This window comes from Eleutherodactylus coqui, chromosome 3, assembly GCF_035609145.1.
Source record: "Eleutherodactylus coqui strain aEleCoq1 chromosome 3, aEleCoq1.hap1, whole genome shotgun sequence".
In the NCBI taxonomy this organism is placed as follows: Eukaryota; Metazoa; Chordata; class Amphibia; order Anura; family Eleutherodactylidae; genus Eleutherodactylus; species Eleutherodactylus coqui.
Window position 1 is genome coordinate 237,886,802 of NC_089839.1, and position 23,614 is coordinate 237,910,415.

The 23,614-nt window shown below is 45.2% G+C and overlaps 1 protein-coding gene across 4 annotated transcripts in view; it reads left to right on the plus strand.

The window, feature by feature from the left end:
* Positions 1-23,614, plus strand: part of LOC136621574 (complement factor H-like) — a 1,208,893-nt gene that overhangs the window by 507,620 nt on the left and 677,659 nt on the right. For 3 of the 4 annotated variants that reach the window (XM_066597134.1, XM_066597132.1, XM_066597133.1), the window contains one exon: positions 8,734-8,931. The exons of the other annotated variant lie outside the window; for it this stretch is intronic. In XM_066597134.1, the coding sequence (XP_066453231.1) occupies positions 8,734-8,750 (17 nt within the window). In that variant the 3' untranslated portion in view covers positions 8,751-8,931. Of the gene's footprint in view, positions 1-8,733; positions 8,932-23,614 lie in introns of those variants that run through there. 4 annotated transcript variants of the gene reach the window in all.

Consider the following 23,614-nt stretch of genomic DNA (forward strand, 5'->3'; position numbering starts at 1 on the left):
GCAGGGTGGCAGCGTCCGTCTTGGACTTGCGGAAATGTGCGCTGACCCGGCGCACCTTTCCAAGCAGGTATGACAAGTGTGGGTAGCTTTTCAGAAAGCGCTGAACCACAAAATTAAAGACATGGGCCAGGCATGGCACGTGCGTGAGGCTGCCGAGCTGCAGAGCCGCCACCAGGTTACGGCCGTTGTCACACACGACCATGCCCGGTTGGAGGCTCAGCGGCGCAAGCCAGCGTTCGGTCTGCTCTGTCAGACCCTGCAGCAGTTCGTGGGCCGTGTGCCTCTTCTCTCCTAAGCTGAGTAGTTTCAGCACGGCCTGCTGACGCTTGCCCACCGCTGTGCTGCCACGCCGCGCGACACCGACTGCTGGCGACGTCCTGCTGCTGCTGACACATCTTGATTGCGAGACAGAGGTTGCGTTGGAGGAGGAGGAGGAGGGTGGTTTAGTGGAGGAAGCATACACCACCGCAGATACCAGCACCGAGGTGGGGCCCGCAATTCGGGGGGTGGGTAGGACGTGAGCGGTCCCAGGCTCTGACTCGGTCCCAGCCTCCACTAAATTCACCCAATGTGCCGTCAGGGAGATATAGTGGCCCTGCCCGCCTGTGCTTGTCCACGTGTCCGTTGTTAAGTGGACCTTGGCCGTAACCGCGTTGAGGAGGGCGCGTACAATGTTGTGGGAGTCGTGGTCGTGCAGGGCTGGGACGGCACATCGGGAAAAGTAGTGGCGACTGGGAACTGAGTAGCGCGGGGCCGCCGCCGCCATCATGCTTTTGAAAGCCTCCGTTTCCACAAGCCTATACGGCAGCATCTCCAGGCTGATCAATTTGGCTATGTGCACGTCTAACGCTTGAGCGTGTGGGTGCGTGGCGGCGTACTTGCGCTTGCGCTCAAACAGTTGCGCTAGCGACGTCTGGACGCTACGCTGAGAGACATTGCTGGATGGGGCCGAGGACAGCGGAGGTGAGGGTGTGGGTGCAGGCCAGGAGACGGTAGTGCCTGTGTCCTCAGAGGGGGGTTGGATCTCAGTGGCAGGTTGGGGCACAGGGGGAGAGGCAGTGGTGCAAACTGGAGGCGGTGAACGGCCTTCGTCCCACCTTGTGGGGTGCTTGGCCATCACATGCCTGCGCATGCTGGTGGTGGTGGCTCCCCAGCTGATCTTGGCGCGACAAAGGTTGCACACCACTGTTCGTCGGTCGTCAGGCATCTCTGTGAAAAACTGCCACACCTTAGAGCACCTTGGCCTCTGCAGGGTGGCATGGCGCGAGGGGGCGCTTTGGGAAACAGTTAGTGGATTATTCGGTCTGGCCCTGCCTCTAACCCTGGCCACCGCACTGGCTCGGCCTGTGCCCACACCCTGACTTGGGCCTCCGCGTACTCGCCCGCGTCCACGTCCTCTAGGCCTACCCCTACCCCTCAGCATGCTGTATTACCAGTAGTGCAGAAACAGAACGCTGTAATTAAATGTGCCGCTTATTGGCCTGTGGTTGGAGGCTGACTTCGCTTACGGAACGCACAGCAGAGCCAGGAAAGAATTTTGCGCAAGCCTGCTGTAACACTTAGCTGGCTACGTATGAATTAGGACAACTACCCCCAGCGGAAACGCAGTACACTGAGGACGGTCACAGGCAGCCCAAATAGATTTTTTTCCCCCAAATTTTTTGGGAAAAGCCCACTGCCTACATAGACTGTATATGTCTTCTGTCCCTGCGTCACCACTACTGGCCCTGGACTATGTAAAATTACTGCAGACTGTTTCACGGTGGACAGGAATACAGCGGTGATGTAACAGGCAACACAGAGCCAGGAAATAATTTTGCGCAAGCCTGCTGTAACACTTAGCTGGCTGCGTTAGAATTAGGACAACTACCCCCAGCAGAGACCCAGTACACTGAGGACGGTCACAGGCAGCCCAAATAGATTTTTTTTCCCAAATTTTTTTGGAAAAGCCCACTGCCTATATACACTGTATATGTCTTCTGTCCCAGCGTCACCACTACTGGCCCTGGACTATGTAAAATTACTGCAGACTGTTTCACTGTGGACAGGAATACAGCGGTGATGTAACAGGCAACACAGAGCCAGGAAAGAATTTTGCGCAAGCCTGCTGTAACACTTAGCTGGCTGCGTATGAATTAGGACAACTACCCCCAGCAGGGACCCAGTACACTGAGGATGGTCACAGGCAGCCCAAATAGATTTTTTTTCCCAAATTTTTTTGGAAAAGCCCACTGCCTATATACACTGTATATGTCTTCTGTCCCAGCGTCACCACTACTGGCCCTGGACTATGTAAAATTACTGCAGGACGCAATGCTCTGGACGCAATGCTCTGCACGGCCGATATACAAAAAAAAAAAAAATTGTGCAACACTGCAAAAAGCAGCCTCAACAGTACTGCACATGGTCAGATGTGGCCCTAAGAAGGACCGTTGGGGTTCTTGAAGCCTACAATAACTCCTAACACTCTCCCTATAGCAGTTCCAGCAAGACAGCACTTTCCCTGAACAATGTCAGAATGCATGTGTGGCGAGCCGCGGGAGGGGCCGATTTATATACTCGGGTGACACCTGATCTCGCCAGCCACTCACTGCAGGGGGGTGGTATAGGGCTTGAACGTCGCAGGGGGGAGTTGTAATGCCCTCCCTGTCTTTCTATTGGCCAGAAAAGCGCGCTAACGTCTCAGAGATGAAAGTGAAAGTAACTCGAACATCGCGTGGTGCTCGTTTCAAATAACGAGCATCTCGAACACGCTAATACTCGAATGAGCATCAAGCTCGGATGAGTACGTTCGCTCATCTCTATTAGTTTCCATTGTTTCCATTGTTACCATTGTGGAGTAAATAAATACAAATTTTTGATTACTTAAAAACATGCTTTCTTGGAGTCAGGGTGACCAAAGCAATGCAATTCTGGCACTGTATGTGGTATAAATGTGTTATTTTAATAGATTGGACTTGTACGGACTTGGCGATCCAATTATGTTATTTTTGTTTAGATTTTTTTCTGAACTTGAGATAGTTTGATTGCATATACAGTATTGCAATATATTTTTATTGTATTTTCACAGGCATTTTTTAAATTCCTGCCACAGTATCTAAATGGTTAATAGCCAGGATCAGAGTTATCTCCAAACCTACCCTCTGTGATCAGATGTCGGCTGTCAAAGATAGCCAACCCCCACCACATATTGAGTATGCTTTGCTCCTGAGTCTTCTCTATACAAACCCCAAGTACATCTAATCTACATGTATGCCAAATTCAAGACAACAAAATCAACAAGAACCAACAACTAAGAAAAGAATGCAATACATAACATGGGCTAATCAAAACATACAGTTCATAATTGTTATTATGTAGCTATACCATGTCTCACACTGTCCTCCCACTACTATTTCCAAGATTATTTTCATGAGCTGCACCAGTTCTCTGAAATTTGCTACTGTTGGCAATCAAGTTACTTTCCAACACCCAGTTTTAAGTGAGCCGCAAAACACAACTTTTTAGGGAGGCCTACCATATTGCTGAATCTAGCTCTTTTCTATTTACCCTGCTTCTGTGTTCCCCTTTGAAAACCTGACCCCTTCATCCCACTGCATCCTTCATATATGTTTATTCTGGATATTTATTCAGTTTTATTAGGTTCCTGATGAATTAGGAGCAGTAAAAGGAAATGCGCCAAGCCTTTTTTACCTTTCTTTCTGGGCTTATTTACACCAAGCCAAGCCTTATAAATTTTTTCATTTGGCTTATTTACGTCAAGACACTTTGAAAATCTCTTTGAGTTTATCCAAAATATTATTATAGATTAACTTCTTTATTGAGCTTCAACTATTGCATATGTACTTCCTTAGATTTAGTGGAATTACAGCCAGCGCTCGATGAACCGATTACAGCCATTAATCGAGTGCTGGCTGTGATTGGCTAAGTGTCAGCCAATCACAGACACCTCTTCCAAGAGGCAGGGATTTTCAATCCCCAGCCAGAAGAGATAAAGAAGACGACTGCCGGGGACCGAGGAGAAGGTGCAGTGGAACCCAGGACAGCGCTTCTACGTGAAATATACTTTTTTTTAACCTGCAGCTACGGCATATTTTCAGGGTAGCGCTTATATTTCAAGCCCTTCTCCCGCAAATCCCTGCACGTGGTGCTACAAAGTCGCGGGACTTAGTAGCGCTACAAAATCGCTGCAAAATTGCACTGACCAGCAATGCAATATCGCTGCAATTTTGTGTTTCCTGTGTGAATGAGGCCTTAGAGTTAGAATTATATTGATGTGGCTGGGTGTCCTCAGTTCTATGTGAATATGTATGTTCCGTAGCCCTTATTTTAAACGTGTCAATAAAATTAGTTTTAAGGAGTTATTGATATACAGAATGAGGCATTTTCAGTAATTGGTCGCCATGTGAACTTGTTTTTTTGACATACAGTACATAGGTAAGAGTCAGGGTGCGTTCAAACATTGCAAGAGCACTGCGCATTTTTTGTGGAATTTCCACAGTAGATCTGCAGTAATGTTGCAGGTTATAGTTACAAAACAGTTGCAACTGCAGTGATCTTTTTTCTTCTTCCTCTACATGTGAACAGGATTTGCTTTAATCCCATTCACTTTAAGGCCTCGGTCACACGGGCGTTTTTTCCCGCGATTTGCAGATCGCATGACGGATGCGCATCCGCAAATCGCGTGACCGGGGCCGAAAAATTGCCCGAAAAAACTGCTCCTAGCCGCGTTTCATTAGAAGTGGGCCGGAGCAGTTCAGCGCTGTCCAGCGCATTGAATTCAATGGAGCCGGCAATACAACCGGCTCCATTGAAAGCAATGGGCTGCGGGCGATCCCACGATGAATTTTCGGGAAGGGCTTAAAAATATAAGCCCTTCCCTGAAATTCATCCAGAAATGTGTAAAAAGTAAAAAAAAAAAATACTCACCTTGTCCCGGCAGACGGAGTTCAGCCGCGGCCGGCCGGCAGTTCTCCTGAACTGCTATGAGTAGTATTCAACAGCCGGGGATTTTAAGCCCTTTTCGGGAAGGGCTTAAAAATATAAGCCCTTTCCTGCAATTCATCCAGAAATGTGTAAAAAGTAAAAAAATATATATATATACTCACCTTGTCCCGGCAGACGGAGTTCAGCCGCGGCCGGCCGGCAGTTCTCCTGAACTGCTATGAGTAGTATTCAACAGCCGGGGATTTAAAATCCCCGCCTGCTGAATGAGCTGCCTCTGATTGGTCACAGCCCTCACCAATCAGAGGCAGCTCTCACTCACCCATCCATGATCAAATGTCCGATTTTTATCTGTGTGAAAAATTTGCACTGGCAAAAGATAGGACAGCAAATTCCAACTTTGGCATCAGGATTCTTTGGATGTGAAGCACTTGAATCACATCCAGGGGTTTCATCTTGTGGTCAATGGGGCCGGCAGCAGCGGCGGCCTCATTGACAACATACTGAGAAGATTGCCATCCTCTGCCACAACTGTGGCCCAGGATTTCTTCATACATTCAGCTTACCAGCGGCAGTTACATTTGAAAGGTCCAGCCACTGATGTGGTGAAAAGTAGTGCTGTTGGTGATCTACTATATAGCACTGTCACAGTGTTCAGTGACTCCCGGCAGGGATGAAGAATTCCCCTGCCACAGCTGTCTCCGCTGTGGCACAGGAGCCCGATGTTCTCCCATTGCTTTCAATAGGGCCAGCGCTTCTGCATTGAATTCAATGAATGGCTGAGCACTGCCTGTGATTGGCTGAGTGCTCATCCAATCAAACACAGCCCTTTTAGCAGGTAAGGATTTTAAATCCCCGCCTTCTGAAAGAACTTCAGAGCAGTTCAAGAGGACTGAGTTGTTTAATGCGCCTGAGCCCCGGCAGTGGCAGAGAGTGTGTATATATATATATATAATATTTATTTATTTTAACACATTCTAGGGATAATTTTCAGGAAGGGGTTTATATTTAAAACCCTTCCCCAAAAATCACTGCAGGGGTTGCTGCAGCCTATTTCTTCCAATGGGGCTGCAGAAGCGTTGGCCCTGTTGAAGGCAATGGGAGAACATTGTGCTACTGTGACAAGTGTGGCAGGGGAATTCTTCATCCACGCGGGGAGTCCCTTTATCACTGAACACTGTGACAGTGCTATCACAGTGTTCAATGATGAGGGGACTCCCCGTGGAGATGCAGAAATCTTCTGCCACAGCTGTGGCAGAGAAGCATGATCTTCTCTGTATGTTGTCAACGGGTCCTCCGCTGCTGCCACCGGCTCCATTAACCACAAGGTGAAACCTCTGGATGTGACAGCTTAGCTTTACCCCCGTCCCACCCACTCCCATTGCAAAGAGCCGGAGAGAGGCAGAAAACCGGTGAGGGGGGCCGTAAAGGGAGGAACTGCTCAGATGGAAGCGTATATCGGCCGGCCGTGAAAAAGGCGGCTGATATACGCTTGTGTAAATAAGCCCTTAAGGACAAAATGTCCTTCAGAGATTTAAGAGACTGTAACACCATCTTTTTGCACCCCTCTCTGATTGCAGCATAAGTCAGTGACTGTCACACTGATTAGTCTGCTGTGTGGATCTGTGTAGTAGTTTGGGAGAAGCTTACATTTTATCAATAGCAGCACACACATAGAAGACTACTAAAAGGAGTCCTGCATATTCATGAGCTGCAGGTGACCTACACCCACCCAACCCTCCAGCAAATGATTGGCAGCAGTTTCTCTATGCACAGTAATAAGCAGACAACAATCATTGGCTTGAGGGTGGGTTGTGTGTGGCTAGCCTGCAGCTCATGAATATGCAGGACTAGCTTTGTGTCTGGGTGCTACAAATAAAATGCCAGTTTCTCCTAAACTACTACACAGATCTACAGAGGAGACATATCACTGTGATCAGTGTGAATGTCTCTATCTTATGCTGTTCTCAATGAGGACTGCAAAAAAGATGGTGGCATAGTCTGTCTAAAGACAACAAAGAGAGTCAAGCCAGGTGGACAGAACACATCTCAATATGATTCATCTGATACAAAACTGAATAATATGGTAGGACACAGCACTCTCATAGACATTCTTCTGGAGGGAGAAGGAACTTTAGGGTCTGAGGGTCCAGGAGGGCTAGGGAAAAAAAATCACAGTTTTTTTTTAGAAAATCCTTCCCTAATTACTCAGATGGACAGAAAGGAGTAGTAGAGAATGCAGTGGAACTATTATAGATTATTAATCTCTCAGATAAACAATTTACTGAGTTGGAGAAATGGCTTTTGCAGAGAGGATTAACCTTTTGTAACTACTGTTAAATTTAAATATGTTTGAGTGGGTGAAAGACATAATAATTTTTGCTTGAAAATTAAATTGGTGAAAATGTTTTAAAAATCATGACCGCAAATATTGGAAGGAACTGAGCCTGAAAATCAATTGCCTTGCATGGTTGAGGGACCTAAAAGACCTCTTGGAAGAAGGAGAAAGACCTGAGGGTCAGGGCCTTATATCATGCTAAGGGCTTATTTATACGAGCGTATATAGGCCAGAGTTTTCATGGCCGGCCAATATACGCTTCCATCTGAGCAGTAATCCTCCCCCTCTTTCCTCTTCCTTACTGTCTCTCCGCCTCTCTAGTTCACTCTGGCGTTTCCAATGGGAGGCGGGGCAGGGATGGAGCTAAGCGCCGCTTTGTTCCGCTCACTCCAATTGCTGGCTGCAGGGAGGGGGTGGGAGCTTAGCTCTGCCCCCATCCCACCCACTCCCATTGCAAAGAGCCAGAGATAGGCAGATAGTTGGTAAGGGGAAGGAAAAAGGGGGGAACTGCTCAGATGGAAGTGTATATCGGCCGGTCATGAAAACGCCGGCCGATTATACGCTTGTGTAAATAAGCCCTTAGAATGAAAAGTGTGATGAATCCTCAACCTATAGATTAGGGATATTGATTTACTTGTATGTCTAGTTACTTAGCAGATTAGAGTGTCAACCTATGAATGGGTGAGTGACTGCTGCCTCTCATTGGCTCAGCGGGAGCTGCCCCTGATTGGTCCCGCTGAGCCAATGAGAGGCAGCAGTCACTCACCCATTCATGAATTCATGAATGGGTGTGCGAGTGAGACCTGCCTCTGATTAGTCAGGCTGTGACCAATCAGAGGCAACTCATTCAGCAGGCGGGGATTTTAAAGCCCCGCCGGCTGAATAGTGCCGAGAAGCAGTTCAGGAGAACTGACAGCGGCCGCGGCAGAACTCCGGCTGCAGCGGAAAGGTGAGTATACATTTTTTTTTTTAACACATTTTAGGATGAATTGCAGGGAAGGGATTATATATTTAAGCCCTTCCCGACAATTCATCCCGGGCTCGCCCGCAGTGCATTGCTTTCAATTGAGCCAGCTCTATTGCCGGCTCCATTGAATGCAATGCGCTGGACAGCTCCGGCCCGTTTCTAATGAAACGCAGCTAGGAGCAGATTTTTGGGCGATTTTTCAGCGCCGGTCACGCGATTTGCGCATGCGCATCCGTCATGCGATGCGCAAATTGCGCGAAAAAACACCCGTCTGACTAAGGCCATAAAATGCGGATGTTTGTGCAAACCTACACAAAAATCCCCAGCAGGTTTTTAAGAAGTGAGTCGTCACCAATACACCTTGTGTTTTGTATATTAGTATTTCCTTATTTACTGTCAGAGTTATTGTTTAGGCTTCAGCTTTTATTATGTCACTCTAATGTTAAGTACAGTAAAGTAATTCTGTTGTATTTTCTTCTTTCAGCATCATCTTCAGTGTGATTACAGTAACCGCAGAATGTAACACTGCAGCCTGCAAAAAACATGAAGAAAACGCCTGCAATGACAACTATAGACAGATATAATGTTTATTGCTAAATGTATTCACAGAGTTATAGTAATAATCATTTATAGTGTGCTGATTTTGTATCTTCTTTTTGTCTCTCGGTAAGAAATAAAACTATGTATTAAAAAAACAACAGTTACAGATATTTAACTTTATCTGCAGTCTGTCTAATACACAGCAAATAACTCCTTCCCATCCCATCATTAAAGGGAACATGTCCAGTCTCCTACGTTGCCTGGGCTGTGGGCAGTACAGTATATTGAGAGACACTCTGATTTCAGCATTCTTCTCCCATCAGATGCTGATTGGCAAGTGCACAGAAGGACATGCTAATCAGCAGCTGGAGGGGGAAGCAGGAGGGGGACATCCATATATGAACATACATGAACTTCATTAGATTCTTCTCCAGCCCAACCCTGCAAAGTTTCAAAAGCAAAATTTACAAAACCACTAAACTAATTGTTAGAAGCAGCAAACCACTGAAATCCATCTGTCACTATACTGTACTGTTCACAGCCCACACAGTTAGAAGCCCCAGCAGGTTCCCTTTATATTGTGCATTATGGGTCAGCTATCAGCTGTATTTTTGTCACTACAATCTTCCGTGTACTGTTTGTACTGCCCGCTGCACTTTTTTCCCAACAAAAATGACAATCTGCTAAGAAGGCTGTGAACAGAGCTTCAAACACAGATATGAACCGAGCCTTAGACAATGCTTGTTGTATATCCTAGTGTGTGCTTGTACATATTTCTTGGCACAATATGCTGTCAGACAGAAATATTAATAGAGTTAACATTTATATTAAGATTTTCTTTCTGCAGTTCAAGCAAGTGCCAAATACTCCATGTAATACTACGTCCAGCGTATGCAACCACTTATTCTCTCAGTGAGCCTCCCACTGAACGCTTATTGGCTTCCACTTTTTTTGAAAATTTTGCCTTCCCTGTTAACACTCATTGGTTCTTGAAAATACACAAATACATGCGAGTGATCCTTAGGCTTCTTTCCCACGAGCATATATCAGCCGGCCATTTTCACAGCTGGCTGATGTACGCTGTGATCTGATGCCAGCTCTTAGCTCCGCCCCCGTCCCACTCCCTCCCATTGCAAAGAACGAGTGGGGAGGAGAAGAAAGTTGAGACTGCGATGAGGAGGGAGGGATTAGGGGCGATGATGGCATGGTAGTCTCGGCGCATATGGGACCCATGACGTCTGATCGGGCACATAAATGTTTGATTTGTGTGCCCGTTTACCAATTTTCTCTCTCCCAACATATCGGCCAGCCGTGAAAATGGCCGGCCAATATACACTTGTGGGAAAGAAGCCTTAAGCACAGAAGCAAGTGTTCACTTGAAGACTGCTCACTTGTATTTATGTGCATTCAGTAAACTCAGTAGCTAATGATCATGAGCTGAGGAGTAGTCAAAATTTCAAATACACGCTTGCCAAAAAAACTCACGCCCCCTAACTAGTCAGCCCATATAAATACTATGAGCAATTAATTCAGCAATTGTGAAATTGAACAAGTGAACAACAATTGCTCTGTGTAAAAACGCACGCAGTCATTCGTACCATTTGTACATCTTAGCAACTATTTTGAGTGACTATTCAGACAATAGTTGTTCTGTGTAATAGTTGTTCGGTTTTGAACTACTACCAAAGTCCCCAGTCCTTACTGATATCCATGGGGTGGAGAGCATCTATGGAATTTCCGCAGGTGGAATACACCCCAGACAAGCAAAGAGATAGGTCGATCAGAGAATAAAATGTTCCCACGCTCCAGGGGTTCAGTATAAATCAATCTCCAAAGAAGGGTGTCAAATAGATGGGACTGTCACTTACATTTTGGAGACGTTCAATGTCCAAGAACCTCCCATAAATCCCAGTTATCCCTTAAAATCATCACCTTGAACGTCATTTTATTGAATAAATCACAGAAGGGAAAATATAAAAGCAAACAATCACTAAAGATGGCCATATACTTACTCACTCACAAGGGCAAACGTGCACCACCTCAACATGCAGGTAGCAAACTGTTAAATGAGGGAGCCAATTACAGCTGTAAAGGACACCAATTAAACAGCCACTCACGCAACATCCTAATATAGAGGGGGGTAGCTGCTTAGTGTATACTCCTCCACAGAGTAGATACAAAGTGTCAGACAATTCTGATACATGTGGTGCACCATGCAGACCAGCAACCTAGTAATGAAGCCATAATAGTTCGCCGGGTTGCCCTTCACCTCAATAAGTGAACCACATTGTTACTGCCACCCTGGGCTTCCCCGGCGTTTAAAATCTGCACTGCATGTGAATAATTTATATATATATGACGAAAGCCCTCACTGACTCACTCACTGACTCGCCAAAAGTTCTCCAACTTCCCGATGTTGTAAAAACATGAAATTTGGCACAAGCATAGATTATCTCCAAAATAGGAAAATAAATTGGGTCCCAACTCGATTATTCAATTCTAGCGCAAAAGAATTGGCGTCGAAATTTTACGTACATAATCTAAATCTCTCATTTACCAATGTCATAGAAACTTAAAATTTGGCACGCGCATTGAATATGTCATAAATAGTAAAATTTAATAGGTCCCAACTCGATTATTCAATTCTATGCGCAAAAGAATTAGCGTCCAAATTTTATGTACGATATAATTCTCTCACTTCCCATTTTCATAGAAACATCGAAATTTGGCAGGAGCATTGATTATGTCATAAATAGGAAAACCTAATGGGTCCCAACTCGATTATTTGGTTCTATGCGGAAAAGAATTAGCGTCCAAATTTTACGTACGGAATGTAATTTTCTCACTTTCCGATGTCATAGAAACCTGAAATTTGGCAGGAGCATTGATTATGTCATAAATAGGAAAAGCTAATGGCTTTCCAACTCGATTATTCAATTCTATGCGCAAAAGAATTAACGTAGAAATTTAACGCACATAATCTAAATCTCTCACTTCTCAATGTCATAGAAACTTAAAATTTGGCATGGACATTGAATATGTCATAAATAGGAAAAGATAATGGGCCCAAATTCGATTATTCAATTCTATGCGCAAAAGAATTAGCGTCCAAATTTTACGTACGGAATGTAATTTTCTCACTTTCCAGTGTCATAGAAATGTGAAATTTGGAACGGGCATTGATTATGTCATAAGTAGGAAAAGTTAATGGGTCCCAACTCGATTATTCAATTCTAAGTGCAAAAGAATTAGCGTCCAATTTTACGTATGAAATCAAATTATCTCACTTCCTGATGTCATTTTATATAAAGGAAACGTTGCATGGTTACCTCCCCGTGGTGTTTCCTGGGTAACGCAGAAAACTATGCAAAATGGTGAACATATGTTTTTCCTCAGTATCTCTAAAGTAACCACGACTTCATAAGATTTTCCGTGTGAACACCAGATAAACACCAGTACCAAATTAATTCGGGCGAAGCCGGGTATATCAGCTAGTACATAATAAATGCAAGCAATTAGTTGGCTCCTTGCGTTTTGTGAGTCCCTACACTAATATAAATACATCACAGAAGGGGAAATATAAAAACATACAAACAATCACTGGAGACGGCCATATACTTACTTTGTGAGAAATGGTTCCATGAAAAATATGAATAACTGAGTAAACATTAGTGTATCATTAATAAAAATAAAGTGAAACTATATGTTAGAACTAGAGTTTCTCTCATTTTTTATGAATAATATCCACTATAGTCCTTCACGTCTTGTGTTTGATGGGATTGATATCTGAGCCCACTATGAATTATTATCTATGAGGAGGTTAATGAGTATTAAGTTAGGTTGTATTGGGAGTTTTCCCATGCTCCTCTTTATTTCCTGACTTCCCTTGCCCTCTGCTCTTACGTGAGGGAGCTGGACGGTTACGGTCCTGCACGATACTAATATATTGATGTATTGGGCTTATTGTGTGATTACTAGAGATGAGCGAACGTACTCGTCCGAGCTTGATGCTCGATCGAATATCAGGGTGTTCGGGATGCTCGTTACTCGTAACGAGCACCACGCGATGTTCGGGTTACTTTCACTTTCATCTCTGAGACGTTAGCGCGCTTTTCTGGCCAATTGAAAGACAGGGAAGGCATTACAACTTCCTCCTGTGATGTTCCAGCCCTATACCACCCCCCCTGCTGTGAGTGGCTGGCGAGATCAGGTGTCACCCGAGTATAAAAATGGGCCCCTCCGCGGCTCGCCACAGATGCATTCTGAGATAGAGGAGGGAAAGTGCTATTGTGTTGGAGCTGCTATAGGGAGAGTGTTAGGAGTTATTGTAGGCTTCAAGAACCCCAACGGTCCTTCTTAGGGCCACATCTAACCGTGTGCAGTACTATGGAGGCTGCTTTTTGCAGTGGTGCACATTTTTTTTTTTTGGTATATCGGCCGTGCAGAGCATTGCGCCCTGCAGTAATACTCCAGGGACAGAAGTGTGGAGGCAGGGACACAAGACATATTCATTGAATATAGGCAGTGGGCCTTTGCTAAAAAAATTTGGGCAAAAAATCTATTTGGCCTGCCTGTCACTGTGCTCAGTGTTCTGGGTCTGTGTGTGCTGGGTGTAGTAGTTCTACAAAATCATACGCAGCCAGCTAAGTGTTACAGCAGGCTTGCGCCAAATTATTTCCTGGCTCTGTCTGGGCTCTGAAATCACCGCTGTGTTGCAGTTGACAGTGCGACACTCTGCAGTTCTGTGACATACTCCAGGGACAGAAGTGTGGAGGCAGGGACAGAAGACATATTCATTGATTATAGGCAGTGGGCCTTTGCTAAAAAAATTTGGGCAAAAAATCTATTTGGCCTGCCTGTCACTGTGCTCAGTGTTCTGGGTCCGTCTGTGCTGGGTGTAGTAGTTCTACAAAATCATTCGCAGCCAGCTAAGTGTTACAGCAGGCTTGCGCCAAATTATTTCCTGGCGTTCAGTAAGCGAAGTCAGCCTCCAACCACGGGCCAATAAGCGGCACATTTAATTACAGCGTTCTGTTTCTGCATTACTGGTAATGCAGCATGCTGAGGGGTAGGGGTAGGCCTAGAGGACGTGGACGCGGCCGAGGACGCGGAGGCCCAAATCAGGGTGTGGGCACAGGCCGAGCCAGTGCGGTGGCCAGGGGTAGAGGCAGGGCCAGACCAAATAATCCCCCAACTGTTTCCCAAAGCGCCCCCTCGCGCCATGCCACCCTGCAGAGGTCAAGGTGCTCTACAGTGTGGCAGTTTTTCACAGAGACGCCTGACGACCGACGAACAGTGGTGTGCAACCTTTGTCGCGCCAAGATCAGCTGGGGAGGCATATGATGGCCAAGCACCCCACAAGGTGGGACGAAGGCCGTTCACCGCCTCCAGTTTGCACCACTGCCTCTCCCCCTTTGCCCCAACCTGCCACTGACATCCAACCCCCCTCTCAGGGCACAGGCACTACCGTCCCCTGGCCTGCACCCACACCCTCACCTCCGCTGTCCTCGGCCCCATCCAGCAATGTCTCTCAGCGCAGCGTCCAGACGTCGCTAGCGCCACTGTTTGAGCGCGAGCGCAAGTACGCCGCCACGCACCCGCACGCTCAAGCGTTAAACGTGCACATTGCCAAATTGATCAGCCTGGAGATGCTGCCTTATAGGCTTGTGGAAACGGAGGCTTTCAAAAGCATGATGGCGGCGGCGGCCCCGCACTACTCAGTTCCCAGTCGCCACTACTTTTCCCGATGTGCCGTCCCAGGCCTGCACGACCACATCTCCCGCAACATTGTACGTGCCCTCACCAACGCGGTTACTGCCAAGGTCCACTTAACTACAGACACGTGGACAAGCACAGGCGGGCAGGGCCACTATATCTCCCTGACGGCACATTGGGTGAATTTAGTGGAGGCTGGGACAGAGTCAGAGCCTGGGACCGCTCACGTCCTACCCACCCCCCGAATTGCGTGCCCCAGCTCGGTGGTGGTATCTGCGGCGCTGTATGCTTCCTCCACTAAACCACCCTCCTCCTCCTCCTACGCAACCTCTGTCTCGCAATCAAGATGTGTCAGCAGCAGCACGTCGCCAGCAGTCGGTGTCGCGCGGCATGGCAGCTCAGCGGTGGGCAAGCGTCAGCAGGCCGTGCTGAAGCTACTCAGCTTAGGAGATAAGAGGCACACGGCCCACGAACTGCTGCAGGGTCTGACAGAGCAGACCGACCACTGGCTTGCGCCGCTGAGCCTCCAACCGGGCATGGTCGTGTGTGATAACGGCCATAACCTGGTGGCGGCTCTGCAGCTCGGCAGCCTCACGCACGTGCCATGCCTGGCCCATGTCTTTAATTTGGTGGTTCAGCACTTTCTGAAAAGCTACCCACACTTGTCATACCTGCTCGGAAAGGTGCGCCGGGTCAGTGCACATTTCCACAACTCCAAGATGGACGCTGCCACTCTGCGCACCCTGCAGCATCGGTTTCATCTGCCAGTGGAACTCTACGCTCCACATGTTGGCCAGGCTCTATGAGCAGCGTAGAGCTATAGTGGAATACCAACTCCAACATGGGCGGCGTAGTGTGATTCAGCCTCCTCAATTATTTACAGAAGAGTGGGCCTGGTTGGCAGCCATCTGCCAGGTCCTTGGAAAGTTTGAGGAGTCTACCCAGATGCTGAGCGGGGATGCTGCAATCATTAGCGTCACCATTCCTCTGCTATGCCTCTTGAGAAGTTCCCTGCAAAGCATAAAGGCAGACGCTTTGGAATCGGAAACAGAGGCGGGGGAAGACAGTATGTCGCTGGATAGTCAGAGCACCCTCATGTCTATATCTCAGCGCTTTGAGGAGGGGGAGGAGAATGAGGAGGAGGGGGAAGAGACAGCTTGGCCCACTGCTGAGGGGACAGATGCTGCTTGCCTGTCATCCTTTCAGCGTGTATGGCCAGAGGAGGAGGAGGAGGAGGAGGAGGAGGAGGAGGAGGAGGAGAAGGATCCTGAAAGTGATCTTCCAAGTGAGGACAGCCATGTGATGCGTACAGGTACCCTGGCACACATGGCTGACTTCATGTTAGGATGCCTTTCTCGTGACCCTCGCGTTACACGCATTCTGGCCACTACGGATTACTGGGTGTACACACTGCTCGACCCACGGTATAAGGAGAGCCTTTCCACTCTCATTCCCGAAGAGGAAAGGGGTTCGAGAATGATGCTATACCACAGGGCGCTGGTGGACAAACTGATGGTAAACTTCCCATCCGACAGCGCTAGTGGCCGAAGGCGCAGTTCCGAGGGCCAGGTAGCAGGGGAGGCGCAGAGATCAGGCAGCATGTACAGCGCAGGCAGGGGAACATTCTCCAAGGCCTTTGACAGCTTTATGGCTCCCCAGCAAGACTGTGTCACCGGTCCCCAGTCAAGGCTGAGTTGGCGGGAGCACTGTGAAAGGATGGTGAGGGAGTACGTAGCCGATCTCACGACCGTCCTCTGTGACGCCTCTGCCCCCTACAACTACTGGGTGTGGAAGCTGGACACGTGGCCTGAACTCGCGCTGTATGCCCTGGAGGTGCTTGCTTGTCCTGCTGCTAGCGTCTTGTCAGAGAGGGTGTTTAGTGTGGCTGAGGGAATCATCACGGATAAGCGTACCCACCTGTCAACCGACAGTGCCGACAGGCTTACACTCATAAAGATGAACAAAGCCTGGATTTCCCCAGACTTCTCTTCTCCACCAGCGGACAGCAGCGGTACCTAAACAATACGTAGGCTGCACCCGCGGATGGAAGCATCGTTCTCTATCACCATCAAAAATGGGGACATTTTTGCTTCATCTATCTGTGTATAATATCCCTCCTCCTCCGCCTGCTCCTCCTCCTGAAACCTCACGTAATCACGCCGAACGGGCAATTTTTCTTAGGCCCACAAGGCTCAGTCATATAATTTTTTGAAACAATTTTTATACGTTTCAATGCTCATTACAGCGTTGAGACTTCCACGTTAACCAATTTTTATTTAAACTGGGCTGCCTCCAGGCCTAGTTACCAATTAAGCCACATTAACCAAAGCGATTAATCAGTTTCACCTGCCCTCTTGGTTGGGCATGGGCAATTTTTCTCAGGTACATTAGTACTGTTGGTACACCAATTTTTGGGGGCCCTCGCCTACAGTGTAATCAAATTAATTTTTAGCCCACCTGCATTACAGCTGACGTTACATCAGCTGTGTTGGGCACTGCAATGGGATATATTTATGTACCGCCGGTGGCTTCCTGGCACCCACCCATGCTGTGGGTCCACACGGAGTTGAACCTACATCTGTCCACTTCTAAAGAACCCCAGTCTGACTGGGGCATGCAGTGTGGGCCGAAGCCCACCTGCATTAAGCACAACATTACCTCAGCTGTGGTAGGCAATGCAATGGGATACATTTATGTACCGCCGGTGGGTTCCAGGGAGCCACCCATGCTGTAGGTGCACACGGAGTTGAACCTGCATCTGTCCACTTCTAAAGAACCCCAGTCTGACTGGGGCATGCAGTGTGGGCCGAAGCCCACCTGCATTAAGCACGACATTACCTCAGCTGTGATGGGCAATGCAATGGGATATATTTATGTACTGCCGGTGGCTTCCTGGCACCCACCCATGCTGTGGGTCCACACGGAGTTGAACCTACATCTGTCCACTTCTAAAGAATCCCAGTCAGACTGGGGTATGCAGTGTGGGCCGAAGCCCACCTGCATTAAGCACGACATTACCTCAGCTGTGATGGGCAATGCAATGGGATACATTTATGTACCGCTGGTGGGTTCCAGGGAGCCACCCATGCTGTAGGTGCACACGGAATTCCCATTGCGGAGTTGTACCTTGCTGTGACTATTTATAAAAAAACGCGGTCTGACTGGGGCATGCAGACACCTTGACAGAATGAATAGTGTGTGGCACATAGGTTCCCCATTACTATGCCCACGTGTGCAGCTCCAGATGGAGGTGGCACAGGATTGGATTTCTCATTGCTTCTGTACAGCATTGTGCACTATCGCCCCACCCCTTTTATGGGGGGGGTCGCTGCCTAGCCATGCCAACCTTCTGCAGTGTGTGCCTGCTTTTCCTCTGGCAGACACACTTATAAATAGACATGAGGGTGGTGTGGCATGAGTGTAGCTGAAGGCTGCGCAGGGACACTTTGGTGTGCGCTGTGGACACTGCGGGGGGGGGGGGGGGGGTTTGGGCAGCATGTAACCCAGGAGAAGTGGCAGCGGAGTGTCATGCAGGCAGTGATTGTGCTTTCTTGGAGGTAGTGTGGTGCTTAGCTAAGGTATGCATTGCTAATGAGGGCTTTTCAGAAGTAAAAGTTGTTGGGAGGGGGGGGGGGGCCCACTCTTGCCGGTATTGTGGCTTAATAGTTGGACCTGGGAACTTGAGATTCAGCCCAACATGTAGCCCTTTGCCTGCCCTATCCGTTTCTGTGTCGTTCCCATCACTTTCTTGAATTGCCCAGATTTTCACAAATGAAAACCTTAGCAAGCATCGGCGATATACAAAAATGCTCGGGTCGCCCATTGACTTCAATGGGGTTCGTTATTCGAAACGAACCCTCGAGCATCGCAAAAAGTTCGTCCCGAGTAACGAGCACCTGAGCATTTTGGTGCTCGCTCATCTCTAGTGATTACGCTTTGTGAGGTAATATATGAAATAAGGGATACACTTATACATGTACCCCTTTCTCTTTTATATATAGAGGTATGGTGAAATCTTATATGCGAGGTTTTGATACAAGAAGACTGATAAGATAAATTATATATCCTGTAGATTAATGCCTGTATGTTATCATGGCACCTGTCTGAGATATTCTTAGTGATAGTATAATAACCATGAGGATGATGACACCAGAGACTTTTATTACAACGTTACCAGGTTATGTCCTACACATATGTGCAGACTCTCGGTGCCCTATGCACGCACAGACTGTGCAAGAATGACATTAGATGTGTATGACCTTCATGGTAATGCCGCGAGAAACTACTAGGTGGCCTCACGGCGATCCGTACATCTCCGCGCATGTGCGTTAGATTCACTGGGACAAACACAATGCAGAGAGCTCCTTTACTTCTGGACATTCGCAAATGAGTGTGCTGGACGCTGACATGGAGTGACATGTGGTGATGATCGGCAATCCATATCGGAGAATGAATTAGAGACCCACACATTTTTTTTTGTCTTGTTTTAATTTTTTCATGTGTTTTGATTGGTGCACTTTATTATATAATGGTGTTTGTGTGAGATGTGTAATGAGCTTGACAAAGACTATGGAATAGTAGTTGAAACGTCGCCTGTCTACACGAACGTGAGGGAATAAAGACACATCCGTGTGATGTTTTGGCTGGCCGACACCATAACCCTGCTTTCCTGCACCTCTACTTTCTACATTGTGATTTTCTGGATTTGAATCCTGTCCACTGCAGGGCGAGCAATGCATATCACATATCTATATATCTAAAGACGAAAGCCCTCACTGACTGACTCGCCACTAATTCTCCAACTTCCCGATGTCGTAGAAACAGGAAATTTGGTAAGAGCATAGATTATGTCCAAAATAGGAAAAGTAAAGAGGTCCCAACTCGATTATTCAATTCTAGCGCAAAAGAACTAGCGTCCAAATTTTACGTACGGAATCTAACTCGCTCACTTCTTGGTGTAATAGAAAGTTGAAATTTGCCACGAGCATTGATTATGTCATAAATAGGAAAAGCTAATAAGTCCCACCTCGATTATTCAATTCTAAGCACAAAACAATTAGCGTCCAAATTTTACGTACGGAATGTAATTCTCTCACTTTCCCGTGTCATAGAAATGTGAAATTTGGCACAGGCATTGATTATGTCATAAATAGGAAAAGCTAATGGGTCCCAACTAGATTATTCAATTCTAAGCGCCACAGAATTGGCGTCCAAATTTTACATACGGAATGTAATTCTCTCACTTCCCGGTGTCATAGAAACTCGAAATTTGGCATGGCCATTGATTATGTCATAAATAGGAAAAGTTAATAAGTCCCAACTCGATTATTCAATCCTAAGCGCAAAAGAATTAGCGTCCACATTTTGCGTACGGAATCTAATTCTCTCACTTCCCGGTGTCATAGAAACGTGAAATTTTGCGCGGGCATTGATTATGTCATAAGTTGGAAAAGTTAATGGGTCCCAACTCGATTATTCAATTCTAAGCGCAAAAGAATTAGCGTCCACATTTTACGTACGAAATCTAATTCTCTCACTTCTTGGTGTAATAGAAACTTGAGATTTGGCACCGGCATTGATTGTGTCATGAATCTGAAAAGCTAATGGGTCCCAACTCGATTGTTCAATTCTAAGCGCAAAAGAATTAGCGTCCAAATTTTACATATGGAATCTAATTCTCTCACTTCCCGGTGTCATAGAAACGTGAAATTTTGCACGGGCATTGATTATATCATAAATAGGAAAAGCTAATGGGTCCCAACTCGATTAATCAATTCTAAGCGCAAAATTATTAGCGTCCAAATTTTACGTACAGAATCTAATTCTCTCACTTCTTGGTGTAATAGAAACTTGAGATTTGGCACGGGCATTGATTGTGTCATAAATATGAAAAGCAAATGGGTCTTAACTCGATTATTCAATTCTATGTGCAAAAGAATTGGCGTCCAAATTTTACGTACGTATTCTAATTCTCTCACTTCCCAATGTCATAAAAACTTGAAATTTGGCACGAGCATTAATTATATCAAAAATAGGAAAAGTTAATGGGTCCCAACTCGATTGTTCACTTCTAAGCGCAAAAGAATTAGCGTCCAAATTTTACGCACGTAATCTAATTCACTTCCCGATGTCATAAAAACTTGAAATTTGGCACGAGCATTGATTATGTAATAAATAGGAAAAGTTAATGGGTCCCAACTCGATTGTTCAATTCTAAGTGCAAAAGAATTAGCATCCAAATTTTACGTATGAAATCTAATTCTCTCACTTCCTGGTGTAATAGAAACTTGAAATTTTGCACGGACATTGATTATATCATAACTATGAAAAGTTAATGGGTCCCAACTCGATTATTCAATTCTAAGCGCAAAAGAATTAGCGCCCAAATTTTACGTACGGAATCTAATTCTCTCACTTCTCGATGTCGTAGAAGCATGAAATTTGGCATAAGCATTAATTATGTCATAAATAAGAAAAGTTAATGGGTCCCAACTCGATTATTTAATTCTAGCGCAAAAGAATTAGCGTCCAAATTTTACGTACATAATCTTAATCTCTCCCTTCCCAATGTCATAGAAACATGAAATTTGGCACGAGCATTGAATATGTCATAAATAGGAAAAGCTAATGGGTCGCACCTCGATTATTCAATTTTAAGCGCAAAATAATTAACGTCCAAATTTTACGTACGGAATGTAATTCTCTCACTTTCCCATGTGAAATTTGGCACAGGCATTGATTATGTCATAAATAGGAAAATCTAATGGGTCCCAACTGGATTATTCAATTCTAAGAGCAAAAGAATTAGCGTCCATATTTTACGTACTAAATCTAATTCTCTCACTTCCCGATGTCATAGAAACTTGAAATTTGGCACGGCCATTGATTGTGTCATAAATATGAAAAGCTAATGGGTCCCAACTTGATTATTTAATTCTAAGCGCAAAAGAATTTGCATCCAAATTTTACGTACCTAATCTTATTCTCTCACTTGAAATTTAGCACGGGCATTGATTATTATGTCATAAATAGGAAAAGTTAATGGGTGCCAACTCGATTATCCAATTCTATGTGCAAAAGAATTACCGTCCAAATTTTACGTACGGAATGTAATTCTCTCACTTTCCGGTGTCATAGAAACGTGAAATTTGTAACAGGCATTGAGTATGTCATAAATAGGAAAAGCTAATGGGTTCCAACTCGATTATTCAATTCTATGCGCAAAAGAATTAGCGTCCATATTTTACGTACGTAATCTATTCTCTCACTTCCCGATGTCATAAAAATTTGAAATTTGGCACGAGCATTGATTATATCATAAATAGGAAAATTTAATGGGTCCCTACTCGATTATTCAATTCTCAGCGCAAAAGAATTAGCGTCCACATTTTATGTACGCAATCTAATTCTCTTACTTCTTGGTGTAATAGAAACTTGAAATTTGGCACGAGCATTGATTATGTCATAAATAGGAAAAGTTAATGGGTCCCACCTCGATTATTTAATTCTAAGCGAAAAAGAATTAGCGTCCAAATTTTACGTACGGAATCTAATTCTCTCACTTGAAATTTAGCATGGGCATTGATTATTATGACCTACTTAGGAAAAGTTAATGGGTTCCAACTCGATTATTCAATTCTATGCGCAAAAGAATTAGCGTCCAAATTTTACGTACGTAATCTAATTCTCTCACTTCCCGATGTCATAAAAACTTGAAATTTGGCACGAACATTGATTATGTCACAAACAGGAAAAATTAATGCGTCCCTACTCGATTGTTCAATTCTAAGCGCAAAAGAATTAGCATCCACATTTTACGTGCGAAATCTAATTCTCCCGCTTCTTGAATCTTGAAATTTTGCACGGCCATTGATTGTGTCATAAATATGAAAAGTTAATGGGTCCCAACTCGATTATTCAATTCTAAGCGCAAAAGAATTAGCGTCCAAATTTTATGTACAGAATCTAATTCTCTCACTTCCCGATGTCGTAGAAACATGAAATTTGGCATAGGCATTTATTATATCATAAATAGGAAAAGTTAATGGGTCACAACTCGATCATTTAATTCTAGCCCAAAGGAATTAACGTCAAAATTTTATGTACATAATCTAAATCTCTCCCTTCCTAATGTCATAGAAACATGAAATTTTGCACGAGTATTGAATATGTCATAAATAGGAAAAGTTAATTGGTCCCAACTTGATTCTGCAATTCTAGCGCAAAAGAACTAGCATCCAAATTTTACGTACGGAATCTAATTCTCTCAATTCCCGATGTCATAGAAACGTGAAATTTGGCACGGGCATTGATTATGTCATAAATAGGAAAAGTTGATGGGTCCCAACTCGATTATTCAATTCAAGCGCAAAAGAACTAGCATCCACATTTTACGTACAAAATCTAATTCTCTCACTTCCCAGTGTCATAGAAACTTGAAATTTGGCACGGCTATTGATTATGTCATAAATTGGAAAAGTTAATGGATCCCAACTCGATTATTCATATCTAAGTGCAAAAGAAATAGCGTCCAAATTTTACATACGGAATCAAATTCTCTCACTTCCCAATGTCATTTTATATAAAGTAAATGTTGCATGGTTACCTCCACATGGTGTTTCCTGGGTAACGCAGAGAACTATGCAAAATGGTGAACATATTTTTTCCCGGTATCTCTAAAGTAACCACGACTTCATAAGATTTTCCAAGTGAACACCAGATAAACAATAGTACCAAATTAACTTGGGCAAAGATGGGTATGTCAGCTAGTATATGCATAAAGACGAAAGCACTTTATGATTTATTGATTCACTGACTGACTCGCCACTAATTCTCCAACTTCCCGATATCGTAGAAACATGAAATTTGGAAAGAGCATAGATTATGTCCAAAATAGGAAAAGTAAAGGTGTCCCAACTCTATTATTTAATTATAGCACAAAAGAATTAGCGGCAAAATTTTACATACATAATCTAAATCTCTCACTTCCCAATGTCATAGAAACTTAAAAATTTGCACGAGCATTGATTATGTCATGAATGGGAAAAGTTAATGGGTCCCAACTTGATTATTCAATTCTAAGCGCAAAAGAATTAGCGTCCAAATTTTAT